Genomic DNA, 15,506 nt, shown 5'->3' on the forward strand with positions numbered 1-15,506 from the left:
AGCTCCTACATGTTAGTTTTACCATCCATTTTGAAAGGCACGTGTCAAACGAATGGCACGTTAAACAACAAAAACTCCAATGAAACTGATTAGGTACCTTAAGACATTTTGAAATATAATAACTACCATCTTCTTTGAGAATGAAAAGAATTAAATGTAACAGCCTCTGAACAATTGTTGAATTTGATATGCGAGAGGAAAGAAAGACCTTAAGAATAATGGAAATGAGATTCACAAGCGTGCATTTAATTTTATAATCTCATAACCATATTGTCGATAACTGACAGCTCTGCATTGATTACTAAAGTTTAAAAAGTGCAGCAATAAATAATAATGATCTTCAGAGTTGTCTCAGTAACTGGATAAAGCAACATCACAAAGTCATTTTTTGGCGTATTTAAATTGTAAAAGTGAAGCAGAACGCTACCGCCAGTCTACAGTCCCAAAACATGTAAACATACAACACACTCATGAGTTTACTCACCAACATGATGTGACTTCAGATTATCTATCAGGTTATAGAATCAGTTACTGCACAAATATTGCTTCAGCGGGCAATACAGTTTAAAGAATTACCTGCTAAATTGTGACGGTTCAACTTTGAAAATTGTGCCTAATTATTTAATGTGATGCTACAATGGTTGTTTTGTGTTCATGCAACTGAAATACATTGTGTGTATATTTAGAGTTCATAAACCAGTCTGCTGACCATAAACAGGGGAAGTAACCGTCTTTAATGACTCGATACCGAATTAAGTCTCTGTCACAAAAAACAACATTTCATCTTCCATGGCTTGATTTGATTTCTTTTTAAACAAACAAAATTCACAAAGCTCAGTTCTTTCTAGAATATTGGCAGAATGGGATGCATCTCTCTCTCTCATAGAAAAACAAATATTGTATATCTTTTTTGCTTCAGCGGGCAATGAAATTTACAGAATTAATGTGCTAAATTGTGACTTTTCAGCTTTGAAAATTGCGCTTAAGTTTTTACACGACGCTACAATGGTTGTTTTGTGTTCTTGTCACACAGATATGTTGAGTGTATATTTTGAGTTTGTAAACCAGTCTGCTGATCGTAAACAGGGGAAGTATCCATCTTGAATGACTTAACACGGAATTAAGTCTCTGTCGCGGAAAACCACATTAATCTTCCATGGTTAGATATGACTTCTTTTTAAACAAGCAAAATTCACAAAGCTCAATTCTTTACAGAATGTTGGCAGAATGGGATGCATCTCTCTCTCAAAGAAAAACAAATATTGTATATATTTTATTAAAGGTTTTTAGTAAGTAAATAACTGACAATTGTTTTTTTCTTCCGGCAAGAGATTGTCATTGAAACAAATATATAACAATTCTTTCAAAAACTCAATGCCAGAAATTAATATTACAAGAGTTACTGAGACTATATTTGATGGAGCAGTCGGTAAATAGCATTTACAATTACTTGACATAAAATATCTTGCAGTTTTAAGTTAGTCTGTAAATAACTTTGCAATCAGCGATTACTATCAATTTTACAGGATTTTTCTAAATGGAATTCTTTATTCAGTCTTCAATATATGTTCTACGTTAAAGTTTATCCATGGTGCTCTTGCTTGATGAATGACTGCAGATGCACTCCTTCATTCTTTGCAATTATAAATAAATTCACAAAAGGTGAAAAATGTGCATTTGCAGATGAAACCACATTGGTTCATGCATGATTGATTCACATTTATACTGGGATATTGTCTGATCATTTTGTGGTCATAGCTTTTGAAAACATTGTTGGTCTGGGTTTATTTATTAATTTTTTAAAAGATAGGAGCTGTATCATACGAAGACTTATTACTGTGGAAAGTGAATTAGTTCTGTAGTAAACACTGTATGGGATGACTTGTTGTAAGCTTGCATTTTGCACAACTAGCTTGTGGTAAGCATGCATTTTGGTTTGGGAGTATCTTATTATTTCTAATTGAGCAGGTAATCATATGAAAGGAGAAAACACCCCAAGGTAAGTAGTGACTAAATATTTCACTAATTTCTGAACAATTATTAATAATTCAAAATTGTTTTTGAATTTTTTTCTGTATTGCTGCAAAATACAGTACACAGTGTTATAAATGTAACCTTTGGTTCAGTTACAGACAATAATATAGGCACTATAATGACTATATTACTAACCACATTTTCAGCCAATATTCCACAGAACGTTTCTGGCAATACATCACTAACTTTCTCTAGTATACATCTTGCTAGTCGATCAATTTGACCCATTGTTTTCAATACTGTGTAATACCAATTTATAAATTTCCATACCTCATGAGGCATAGAAAGGGGTTACAGGTACTATAGATAATTTATATCTCCATACCTCATGAGGCATAGAAAGGGGTTACAGGTACTATAGATAATTTATATATCCATACCTCATGAGGCATAGAAAGGTGTTACAGGTGCTATAGATAATTTATATCTCAGTACCTCATGAGCCATAGAAAGGGGTTACAGGTACTATAGATAATTTATATCTCAATACCTCATGAGGCATAGAAAGGGGTTACAGGTGCTATAGATAATTTATATCTCAGTACCTCATGAGGCATAGAAAGGGGTTACAGGTGCTATAGATAATTTATATCTCAGTACCTCATGAGGCATAGAAAGGGGTTACAGGTGCTATAGATAATTTATATCTCAGTACCTCATGAGGCATAGGAAGGGGTTACAGGTACTATAGATAATTTATATCTCAATACCTCATGAGGCATAGAAAGGAGGTACAGATAATTTATAGGGTAGTGTCCATGTTTACTTAATCTCATTCATCATGCAGTCATGCAGAGTCGCCATAACTAAATTTCATGAGTCACAGTAATGCAAAAGGGCTTATTGGTATTTTTGTGTCTAGGCTACTTACATAACATAACAATTCTGAAACCATATCTTTAAATATTTATGCTTAAGTAATCATATCAAAATGATGGAGAGAAATGCATGCCAACTGCAAAGTCAAAGGATTGACATTGAATTATTATGCGAGTCAAGTGGTTAACCATGACATGCTGAAAGAAACTCGGCAGTCCGAAGGGATCAAAACTCCCATGTGACCACATTGGTGCCCCATAAATCTGTACCATTACAAAACCACCAAGTCATCAGTCTCCCTTTGGAGAAAATTGAACAAATCATGTCCCAGAAATGAGTGTGGTTTCCAGAACACAATCCTTTACCCTATGGACATGTCGAGCTCCAGTATAAAAATGGAAGATTTCCTAGATAGGATATTTCATTATGACTAGAAACATGGAGCAGCCAAGATGAATCATTCCACAAAGCCACAAGTGAGCAATGGACCAAAGTTTATTGACAAACTTGAGAGTGATGATGTGCCTTGCGATCACATCAGCGCTGTACCCTGCGGCATCATCGATTCAGCACGGCATGGCTGCTTCACTACCACTACTACCACCATGGAAACTGATGCTGTGCAACTACCACCATATGGATGTAAAAGTGATGCTGTTGATTACCATGCACCTTGCCTGTTTACTAGTGGAGGAGATGCAACACGACCATTTGCTGGTTTTCATGGTCACTGTGATGCCATGTGTGTACTGCCCTATGGATCTCATGCATGCCAGTGCAAATAACTTTGTCTTGGCTTTGCCTGGTTGCCTGGTTACTGTGACTTTAAAAGTCGATTCCAAACTGTCAAGGTGAAATGGTTTAAACATATGTCGGACCTACACCCAGACAATTAGCCAGAGCTGGATTTGCCTACATAGGAGAAGGTGTTCTCCATGGTATCCAAAATGTCACTACCTTTCTTTGGTTGAACCCAAGTAATGTTAAGTGTCTATGTTTCTTTTCATACTCTGTTGTTTAAGAAACCAGATTGGCTAGGAGTCAAACGTTAGACATTACCATTTTCATGCCAACCCAATAGACTTTGGTAGGGCCTTTGGATCATTCTTGACAACATCTAATTTTGTATTTGTATATGTGTTTTTGGTAATGCATTTTTTAAACAAAATGTGCACTCATGTTCTCATTGGAAACATTCTTTTGTATGCGTATCATTTTGTTTTAATTATAAATAAGAATGCTATTTATCTTACCCTAACTTCCCCATCCCTCTGTCATCCATTTTGTTTTAATTGTAAATAAGAATGCTATTTATCTTACCCTAACATACCCATCCCTCTGTCATCCATTTTGTTTAACATGTATAACATTTTTGGATTGTACATATCTGTGAAATTCATATTTGCCTCTATCTGTCTTTATTATCCGTTTTCTGTTTATTTTGATACCGTATGGAAGTTTTTTTGTATGTTGTGTAAGTCATCACATAATTAATATCACTTTTGTCATCTTTATGTTGTGCATAATTGTGGTTTCTTATATTAAAGGACTGGTTCCCCAAAATAAACTTAAATAAAGCAATCCTAATAGGGTATTTGCCTCCTACACATATTAGATTAATGAAAGTGGCTGTTGGATAGTAAGGGTAGTGCTTGGATTAAATATACACACAAGACCTATGGAATGCATTCTCTGGTTTTGTGGGGTTTTATTTGCTTGCTTTCAAAAGAATGTTTTCAAAGACATAAATCTTCCCATGGCCAATGCATTAAATTGACTTTGTTAAAATTTCAGAAGCCTCGAGGCCAGTACTGAAAAGAGTGAAGGTCCACAGATTAATGAAAAAGAAGGCCAATATCTAGAACTTCAACGTAAGTTATTTTTTTACCCGCATGTCACTGTCACAAGTAAAATTTAGGCATGGTTATGTTACCTGCATTGTTGTAATTTAGTGTCTGTTTATGAAGGCTAACAGCATGACAAGTTCCCTGAGTCATTGCCTAATGTATCCAGTTCTTTTGTTACTATTATGCAACTTCCATTGAAGCCCTTGGTTATTGTGGATGCAATAAACATGGAAATGTTGAAGACAATAGTATCAAAGTGTTCTCATTTAAACATTATAAACTTTGTTTAACTGTGGCACTGAACATTTTTTCTTTCATTATTACTATTTTGTTTTCTCTACAAATGCCTCAGTATTGCCCTGTTGTCCGTAAATTTAAGATAAATATCCATAAGGTATGAAGTTTTGGGTCACTGGGATTAAATATTTGACATAAATTTTAATTATGAAATAAGCATTTCATTAGCATGTGCTAAAGTAATAAAAACTCAAAGAAAAGCTTCATTTATGCTATGACTTTACTAAGCAAAGATCTTTAAAGTCAGATTATTATTATTATTAATATTATTATTATTCAGACATCAACAATGAAGGCGGTGAAAACCTAAATGTCAGGTAATGTAGTTCTAACGCAGTCAAACAATTGTGAAGTATAGTTTCAATCTTAGTGTGAAGTTTAGAGATTAATTTGTTCAGTTTTTTTTAATTCTTCACAAGTAAAAAGAAAGTAAAATCATCATGCCATACAATGCCATACCATTACTACATGAATAATAATGTGGTTGCAGTAAAAAGAAATATGGATATGTTGCAATATACATTGCATTTATAACATTGGAATTATGTAATGTGAAGACATTACACTGATTACTACATGAATATTATATACAATATACATTGCATTTATAACATTGGAATTATCTCTTGCAAAGATATTACACTGATTGCTTTTCAACATATTTAGATGACTTACAGCCTGATTGTTGTCCCTCTTTCCAGTTTGATGATGTTATCGACTGTGTTTGATAATTTGTAATAAAAAACAAATGTAATTTATTACTTAACTCTAGGCTATCATAAAATATTGTTCTGCTAGTTCAAATGTGTTAAATGTGTGCACATGTATGTGTCTCTATTTGTATCTTTTTTCATCAGCATCTTCAATAAAACAAGCTAGGTGAATATTAGGTGACAGGTGAAATAGTGTATCTGTATTGTAGTGTGAGGTGATAGCTGAAATAGTATTATCTATTATTTCGACCACTTCGGTGGCCTAGTGGTTAGAGCATCTACCTAGGTTGCGGGTTTGAACCCCTACCGGGTCAAACCAAGCACTTAAAATGATGGTACTTATAAAAGCTGCCTTGCTAGGTGCTCAGCATTAAGAGGTTAGTGTTAGGATTGATCAGCCTGCTGTCAGGATAATGTGACTGGGTGGGACATCATGCTACATGTCTATGACATGATGCCCCAGTGCTAGACATTTATATAAACTGTCACACTGCTGGCATCGTAGCAATATGGCTGACAATTTTTTAAAAGTTACATAAAAAGTCCAAATCACACATACAGGCACACACTACTATTTAATTTATAAATAACACCAGTATTTTTTAACCCAGTTGATATTGGTTTCTTGTTAAATTGTTGCAAGGGAAGAGTTTTTATTCATTGCCTTATTTATGTATTCAAAATTCTTTACTATCTGTTTAAACTGAACATCAGAATGTAGATCGCATAATTAGAATTACCAACGCTCTTCTATTATTATTTTTATTTATATTATTATTATTATAGGTCATCGAGGATAGGATTCTATGAAACAATATGCTCGAGTCCAAATGATCAAGAACATGTCTATAATGACCTCTCCATTGGTAAATGCACACACACACACACATACATACAAACACAGACACACACACACACACACACACACACACATATATGGGTTGGGGTGTCTGTATGGATGTGTGTATGTTTTTGAATATATGAGAATTAGCAACCTTTATCAATACTCCAGATCTTTGAAGATCTATTCTGCTACGGGTAATCTTTAGTATTAATGCAGACAATAAATGTTCATTCGCTTGCACTTTATGGTATCTGGTTCATTTTGGCTGATTCGGTCACACGTTTGTGACACTAAGACTGTGTTCAGAGACTGGAATAATGTCCTAAATCCAACATTGTGTACATTTCAATAATTTAGAATTTAGCAAAAATCCTTCACCTTTCTCGCATCTTCATATGTTCCCAATCAATACCATCCACAAGTCGTTAGCATCGCTTAAAGATTTCTTTGTCTTTTTATATATCACAATGGCAGACAGACTCTGGTCTTTCTTGTACATTTCAGAAACTTATTCACACATTTTAAACAAAATATTGTGGACTCAATCTGTCATGCTGGTAAAGTTTCTCACTGGAGAAGTGCCAGATTTCAAACGGTTGCTAACAGTTGGTATAAATGGTCAATAACGATTCAAAATGTTCCTTTGTTGACACTAATCCGAGCTCTTCAGCAAGGTAATAAATATGATTTTAGGGGCCTGTGTCCCTCTTGCCCCCCCTTCCAGTGTCAATTGGAGTAAAAAATGCAGCTGTCACACGCCCGCTCCTGTGGTTAAAGAGAAAGATCCATTCATATCAATTCTTGTGCCAAATGACCCCACCCGCAAGGCAAATCACACTAATAATACAGAGAACACAGGGAAGACACATTTCCTCCACCAGTCTAGGCTTTAGTAGTGTAAAACAGCTGACGTTCATTCTCAAATGCAGTATCTAAGGTAAAGGGATGCCCTTTCAACTACGATCCTGAATTATTACTAACAGTGCGTGTGTGTGTGTGTGTGCTAGCTCCACTTCATGTATTAATTTTTTACTGGCTTTAGATAGTTGGTGTTCATATAGAAATACTGTACTTAAGGTATAAAGATGTTCTACCAACAGCTTTCTTGTATAAACATCAACACATTGTGGATACACTGGTCTTACTTGATTTAGCATGTAACTGATGCAAACTGATCTGCCAGCAAGTAAAATGGCATAAACTGGCTATTAATTAAATTGTAATTATTATGTCAATGACAAGAGTGGCAAACAAACACAACCCCATGTCCACTAATATCTGAAGTAATGCAAGTGATTAAGAACTGTTTTTAAACTCAGCAATGATCCATCTCTTAATGAACATCATTATAATACAGTCAGACTCCTGCTAATATTTGATTACGATGTCAGATATTAGTCTTGCACTGCATATAGTTTCTACATTCATATGACTGAAAGAGGAACGCCAGTCTGAGGAAACAGTAATTACTCAAAATGAGTAAGTACTTTGCTTGTAGGGCCTGTCTCTTGGAGAGCTTTAATAAACAGTCACATGTTGAGCTTCTCACTAATACTTTTTGCATGGTTGTCGTTCATTCAATACATTCCTTTAAACTGTACTTTCCTCCGGGGTGACTGAATCAAGAGAGGGAAAGAAGCACTATGTTAACGTCATCTCTCTTGCAATGATCACCACCTAAAATAAGCACCTTTTTTGACGTTTTAATGTAGACATCAAGTGATCCTACATCTCTATTGCAACTGATAGTGAAGATTAGAGAAGGTTGATACAAGGCAATCAAGAATTTGTATGGAGAGTATGGTTAATCAAATATCACACAGGTGTAGAATCAGCCATTCACAACAGACTAGTAGCAGCGTAGGCGCTTTTAGTTATGGGCCATGGCTTAACGCTGAAAGCTGATAATGTAATGTTGGAGCATAGGGGTTTGTGTATGCAGGTTGTGGATCAATAAAATGCCAGAATGCTACTATGAGGATGCATGTTGCTTTTTCTTACCTCAAACCAGACTTTTGCTCGTAAAGCAAAATGTTCATTCTACTTTATGTTCAATAAAAAACTGGTAAAAATAAAAACAAGCAAAACATGCGACAGCTTCTATGTATTTGCTATAGTGTAAGGTAAAATTCTAAATCATTGATGTTTCTTACATTAGATCCACGCATGCTTGCAAAACTAATGATACTTGTGTTCATTTGGAAACAATCTCTACAAATTAAAGGCTGTCATGTTCTTACGATTAGATTGTATAGTATAGATGGAAAGTATCGATACGTTTTCTTGGGTCCCGTAGCATTTTTATTAGCTAATCAAGCTCATCAGCTGCGCCAAAAAATATCCAATTTTAGTGCCATTATTAAATGTGCAGTGGATAAATATTGTACTTTATACAAGTGTTAGGTGATAACAACGTAGAAATTTAAAAGTTTATGTAAGATTTAATATACATACTAAAGTAGATATAATTCATTTTATGAAAACGCAGAAAATATGTTGACTAAAGTGAGTGGAAATGCGTTAAAATCAAAAAAATCTGATATCCAATAAAATGAGGGAAGAAAATATCGATTATTACATTTAATTGAAATGCAGATTTATTCCATATCAGTTTTAATATTTATCTGTACCTTAAATACAGTGAGACCCTGCTATAACACGGTTGTTGGGAGCCATAGAATCAGACCGTGTTATGAACCGAACTGTGTTATATGCAACCAAGTCAGTTAGCCGAAGAAAATGTAACCCCCCCCCAAAAAAAAATGGGTGGGTGGGTAATAAATGCAGGCGGTAAAATACGTGCTTCGTCGGCACATTTGCTATCTTGAATTAATGCATATTAAATGAGAATACACCTGTAGTGAAAAGAGAGAAGACATCATATAATAGTTTACTTTATTTAGAGAACCATGAATTGGTACATATTAATACTGTTCATATATAAATGTCTAATGTATAGCATCATCAGAGTATCAACGCAGTGTACTCACCTGCGAACCTCATCATATACACTGAATCCACAATACAAGTGATTCCATCGAAAATATGCAAACACAGCTTTAAAATATTCATTAATTTTGTAACAGGTCATATTGGTCTGAATTCAGCGGAAAATTATAGCACAATCACGTAACGAATGATGAAGCACATTTACTTTGAAGTACGTTCAAAGTCGGTAAAAGTTTGCGTTTTAAGCCGCCGTTGGCATAAACTTTTTCCCTACAAAAAGTAAACTTTCACAGCACAGTTAAAGTGTTCCAGTCATGTTGGAAAATGCAAATATCCATCATATTCCATCACTTTTATTTAAGTTTGGTACTGACCTTCCTTTGAAGACAACTTCTTTGCTGTTATTGAAAGATTGTAGTCGGCTTTCTTTGACGAAGGGTGAATGCGCTTTTAAAGTCGCGTCTAAAGAACAGCTTTGCAGAACCAAACGAATGCCCATTTCTTATTGTGGCGGCAACATCAAATAATTGAATTGCATGATTGAGACGGGGATTTTTTCCATTTGCTGAGTACGTTTTCATAACAGTTGGTGCTTCAAAGGTAATCTGTTTCCTTTGAAATTTTAGCAAACTGTTTTATCTGGATACATTTTTAAAAGGAATTGGCCGTCATTTAGACTATTCTAGTTACTGTCCCTCCATGCCTGCTGAATAAACCAATAAGATTTTTTTATTAATTTTTTTAATTTTTTTTTTTACATTTGTCGTAGCAGCGTGATGCTGCCTTGTACGCATGCGTCTGAAAATTAACAAAGTTTTAACAGACGATAGAGACGCAGGTGTTGTGATGACATAGATTATTACAGAAAACGTGAGTGTTCTGAAGGATTTAATTCAGAGTGAAATGAAGAGGAATTTTATTTACTATCCACACACAAATGCCAGTCTTTGTAAATATATTAATTACTAGCGAGCGGCCGAAAATCCGATGAAAGACAGATTACGAGAGAATGCCTTGTCCAGTTGATCTCCGTTACCAGAAATGTCAACAACAAAAAGTGGATATTTCACAACATACACAACTCATGCTAGATGTCAGGATAAGCGGATTATGATATAACAATGCACTGTTTAGATGGTTTGTCAGTATAGACAAAGAATTTGTTTATGTAACAATAGACAAATTTCAGTGCATTTTATATCCAGTTTGCGGCTTTCTTTCATGGTGCCTCTGAATTTCTGCACTCCAAACAAATGGTTGTATATACAGTTTTAAACAGCCAACAATGTCGCCAACAAATAGAAAATCCACATGGTATGTTTTGCAGCCAATAAGGAAAAATAATCAAAGTTTGCGACATTGGCAAAGACCTACGCGATCCCAGGATAAAATTTTTATGCGTTTTTTTTCTTCTTCTTACTTATAAGAAGAAAGAAAAAGTACTTTTCGTGTACGAGAAAAATACTTTTTCGTGTACGAGAAAAATACATATAATTTTTTTTATTCATATGCAATCTCTATCCCAAAATGATGAGCAACGTTTTACGTTTTTTTCGTACTTTTTAAGAAAATTTTATGTGCACAAGAAAAATACATGTATATGACATTTCGGGAGCCACGCCACGACCACGTTATATCCGAATTCGCGTTATAACGGAGCGCGTTATAGCGGGGTCACACTGTATCTATATGGGGACATCATTGGATAGTTTTAAGAGGTTTGATTATATTTAAATTTCTTCAGAAATATTTTTCAATGATATATATTTTCTTTTTGTTTCACACCTATGATGTTGGTAATTAATGTTATTTCATCCTTATTTTCAGGAGAAAGAATTGTATATGAAAACACGACTGTTTCATGAAAATGTCATTAACAGTACACTTAACCAGCTAAATATTTGAAGAAACGTTTATCCAAGAGGGATGGCTTCACTCATCGGAAACAATTTTTATATCCATATTACACATAATAGTGTAATTGAGCTTAACTTGTGTTTAAAGTTTCCAATCATTCCAATGCCCAACTAAATAAATATGTTTAAGAAAAGCTTGACTTGTATTTAAAGTTTTCAATCATTCCATTGCCCTATTAAATAAATATGTTTAAGAAAAGCTTGACTTGTGTTTAAAGTTTCCAATCATTCCAATGCCCTACTAAATAAGTATGTTTAAGAAAAGCTTGACTTGTGTTTAAAGTTTCCAATTGTTCCAGTGACCTACTAAATACATATGTTTAGTAAAAGGACAACTAATATCAATACAGTTTCTAGTCTGTAGACGATTAATGCTGTATGTCATCTACTCATTTTCTTTAAATTGAATTGTATACATTTAGTTTGGTTATCTGGGGTTCCATCATTTGGAAGGGTCTACCTAAAGATTTTAAAGTATCATCATCAGTGCCTTCCTATAATAACAGATGTTTAAATTATATGCATTCCAGATAATGCATACAAACAGTTTTGAACAACTTTGTGTAATATTTGTATATGTATTTATTATATAAAATGTTGGTGTGTTTATTTGTGTAGGTTTGTTTGTGTGTGAATGAATGAATACAACTGTTATCTATCATACATGTTGGTGTATGCAATGCTTTCTGTGATAATATATTATTAGTTTCTCTTTTGTACACTAGTCCATTATTATTTATATGAAGTTTGTTTTCCAGTTGTAGTTTATATATTTGCCTTCACTCATGTAGATAATAAAGGGCCACAAGGGAAGTTAGGTTTTGTATCAATTGTGTCACCCTTATGAAATAAAGACTTTATTGTTATTATTATTATTATTATTATGACATGATCAATATTTCCTCTAAACATCATTGGGCTGACAATATTTAGTGTACAAGTAAATGATTTAGATAGTATAAATTAATATATATTGGTATATCTATATTATATATATTATTTTCACAATAATCATTTTGGTAAGAAGCATTTATTTAATGGCATTCACTGTTAAAAAGTCAACCTGACCTATATCCTAATAAGGCAATGTAAATTAGCCAATTTTTCTTTTTGAATTTCCCAGCCGAGTCATACCAGAGACTTAAAAAATGGTACTAACAGCTGCCTCGCTTGGCGTTCAGCATTAAGAGGTTAGTGTTAGGACTGGTCGGCCTGGTGTCAGGATAATGTGACTGGGTGGGACATCATGCTACATGTCTGCGGCATGATGCCCCAGTGCTAGACATCACTGTAAACTGCCACATTGCAGACATCTTTGCGATATGACTGAAAAATTGTTAAAGCTACGTTAAAAATCAAACTCACATCACATCACTTTTTGAATTTCAGAACTTCAAAATGCATAACGATTCATTTCAAAGGCTCATATTACATTGTATGGTTATGGCATATTATCTTCTTATGCAAAAGATATTTTATGCATAATTTCTCATTCTTGATATTGTACTGATCTTGGAAGAAATACATTGATTGATTTTGTAATTCGTTTAACTTAATATCATTTGTCGAAACTACAGTAAACATTTGTTCAAAGAGACTTGGATAGCTATATAAATTTACTGTAAAATGTTCAAGGACATTTCGGATGTATATCTCTATTGGATTTACTATGAATTCAATTAAAGGAAACTTGAATTTATAAACATAGTGATTCTTATGTGGTATTGATACATAAGGACATAACAGTTTTCATTTGTAATACCTATGGAATGCATTGGGATAACTTGTAACTGATATGACGTTTAAGGTTGATGGAATTATTACCCATTGTAAGTTTATTTTTCATTCTTTTGCTTTGTATTTTAGAAAAATATATTCATATTTTAAAATATATAAAACTGGCTGGTGGTCGCTCTTTCTTGTTTTATAGTATAAGCCCCAGGTTGGTAAGAAGATGAAACAGAACACAAGATAGCAATGTTTAACACAGTGTCTTATCTTTATGAAATTAAGGTGCTATTATGTAATCAGTGAAAACACTTTCCTAATTTTGAAGTTGTAAATTCTGTTCATTTCTAAACAAAAAATGATCTACAGAACAAATAGATTACATATAATTGAGTACTACTTTGAAATACAAAGAAGCAAGGAATGACTTTAAATATGTGTTTTGTAAAACTTATTAATAATTATGTGATAGGAAATTAGGTGGAAAATTTAACTCATGACATCGACTGTTACGACATCAAAAGGAATTTACCATAACACTATTTATGGCGTGTGGTATAAGTGATCGGGCTTTATACTGAAGGATTTATCATAACACTATTCGTGGCTTGTGGTATAAGTGGTTGTGCTTTATACTGAGTAATTTACCATTACACTGTTCATGGCTTGTGTTGTAAGTGAAGGAGGCTTCTTTCGTGACAGTGTATTTAATGATGTGAAATTACTTTTTATTTTTCATAGGTCAGGTGGTAAAACTTTATTATGCATCCAGAGAAATCAAATCTTAAAATTGAAATCCATATTAAAATTCAAAGTAAAGAATGATATTTTTCCGCTCTTTTTGCACTGTGTGTTTAATTTTAATTTAGAAAAAAAAACAGTACCAGGGATCTAAACTGTGATCAGTTAAAATAATCATTGCAAAATACCATTTCCAAAAACAAATAATTTTTTAAATTAATTTGCTTACTATCATGCTATTCTATGAATGAACTCCCGAAAGTAATTAGATCCTATACAAATCTAAATGTGTTCAAAACAATAACACATTACTATCTTGAAAGCCAACTTTCTTTGTAAATATTGAAATACATGCACTCTGGTATTTTCTGTTAGTGCATTTTATTGACATCGTGTTTTTATAATCTATGTATTTTTTTATCTTGTATTTACAATAGTTTGTTCATCCTGAAGGCCTCAGGAAGAATACATGTAGTATAATGTACTTAGTTACCCTCATCAAATAAAAAAAAATTCTATGATTATTATTGCTGTTATAATTATTATTATTATTATTATCATTATTATCATTATCATTAGTATTATCATTATTATTATTATTATTATTCTGTCTGGGGTTATGAGGATTAAAACTGTATGACCTACTTTCAAACTGGTGAAGGCAAATGCCTATTGATCTTTATTTACTTGACAGAATGTTGTGGTTAGATTTGCACAAAAAACTAATTCATGGGGAATGAGAAACTTGGATAGCAGGTCCTCATATATAAGAAAACTGACCCTGTTTTCTGGCCAGAATGTACCAAATTAAAGTGTGGTAAGTATGTAATTATAATTTGCAAATATACAACAATGGAAGCAGATGACTAGAAATTGTGTTTGTAAAATATAAATCCCCTACTGGTGTAATGTTGCTAGTACAGTGTTAATACCACTGCAATTCTCCAATAATTAGCTCATGCACTGCTTCAACAAAATGTGTTATAGTTCTTGTATGAACCGTGAAGAGCTTTCCATTACCTATATAGGAATGGGGGGGGGAGAAATCACTCACTGTAAATCTTGGCATGAATATATATATATATATATATATATATATATATATATATATATATATATATATATATATATTGAATGCAGTACATGTACACCTGAGATCATTTTCTCAAGATTTATGAAATAATTTAAAGCTGCTGGCTTTTTTCTTCATCAACTCCAAGGTACAGATACATGATATATTTGGAAGGCATATTCCACCTTGTAGCTGAGGTCATCATTCAGGACAGTTGCATACACAAAAGAATTTTTAAAAGATATGTATTTGTTGTCTGTTTGTTATTTATAAAACTATAAATAAGAACATAAATAAAATTAATGAAATCATCACATAGTTGTTGCTTTATGATTGGTATCACATGATGATACTTCTAATCGAATGAAAGATTTCTTTATAATCTGATGTAACCTTTTGTAGCAATAGGTGCCATGCCCTTTTACCACCATGCAAATATTATACTCAGTGTTTTTCCTTGAGGCAAACTGACCTTTGACCTTCACCCTCCCTCGGCTTCATTCATACCAAGTGTAAATTTGATCCATAGAATTTCTCAAGGCTATA

General features: G+C 33.4%; 1 protein-coding gene across 4 annotated transcripts in view; it reads left to right on the forward strand.

The window, feature by feature from the left end:
- The window catches only part of LOC149774843 (cell adhesion molecule CEACAM5-like), a 66,568-nt gene extending 51,294 nt beyond the window's left edge, over positions 1 to 15,274 (forward strand). The window contains exons 9-13 of one of the 4 annotated variants that reach the window (XM_089944692.1): positions 1,969 to 1,999; positions 4,648 to 4,724; positions 5,278 to 5,314; positions 6,497 to 6,576; positions 11,331 to 15,274. In XM_089944692.1, coding sequence (XP_089800818.1) covers positions 1,969 to 1,999; positions 4,648 to 4,724; positions 5,278 to 5,314; positions 6,497 to 6,576; positions 11,331 to 11,368 — 263 coding nt within the window. In that variant the 3' untranslated portion in view covers positions 11,369 to 15,274. Of the gene's footprint in view, positions 1 to 1,968; positions 2,000 to 4,647; positions 4,725 to 5,277; positions 5,315 to 6,496; positions 6,577 to 11,330 lie in introns of those variants that run through there. The other 3 variants (XR_016416695.1, XR_016416696.1, XR_016416697.1) reach the window with 3 other exon arrangements.
- Positions 15,275 to 15,506: the final 232 nt, after the last annotated feature.

The sequence above is a fragment of the Sinohyriopsis cumingii genome, unplaced genomic scaffold (assembly GCF_028554795.1).
Source record: "Sinohyriopsis cumingii isolate HCF-2022 unplaced genomic scaffold, ASM2855479v2 utg000127l, whole genome shotgun sequence".
NCBI classification, from domain to species: Eukaryota; Metazoa; Mollusca; class Bivalvia; order Unionida; family Unionidae; genus Sinohyriopsis; species Sinohyriopsis cumingii.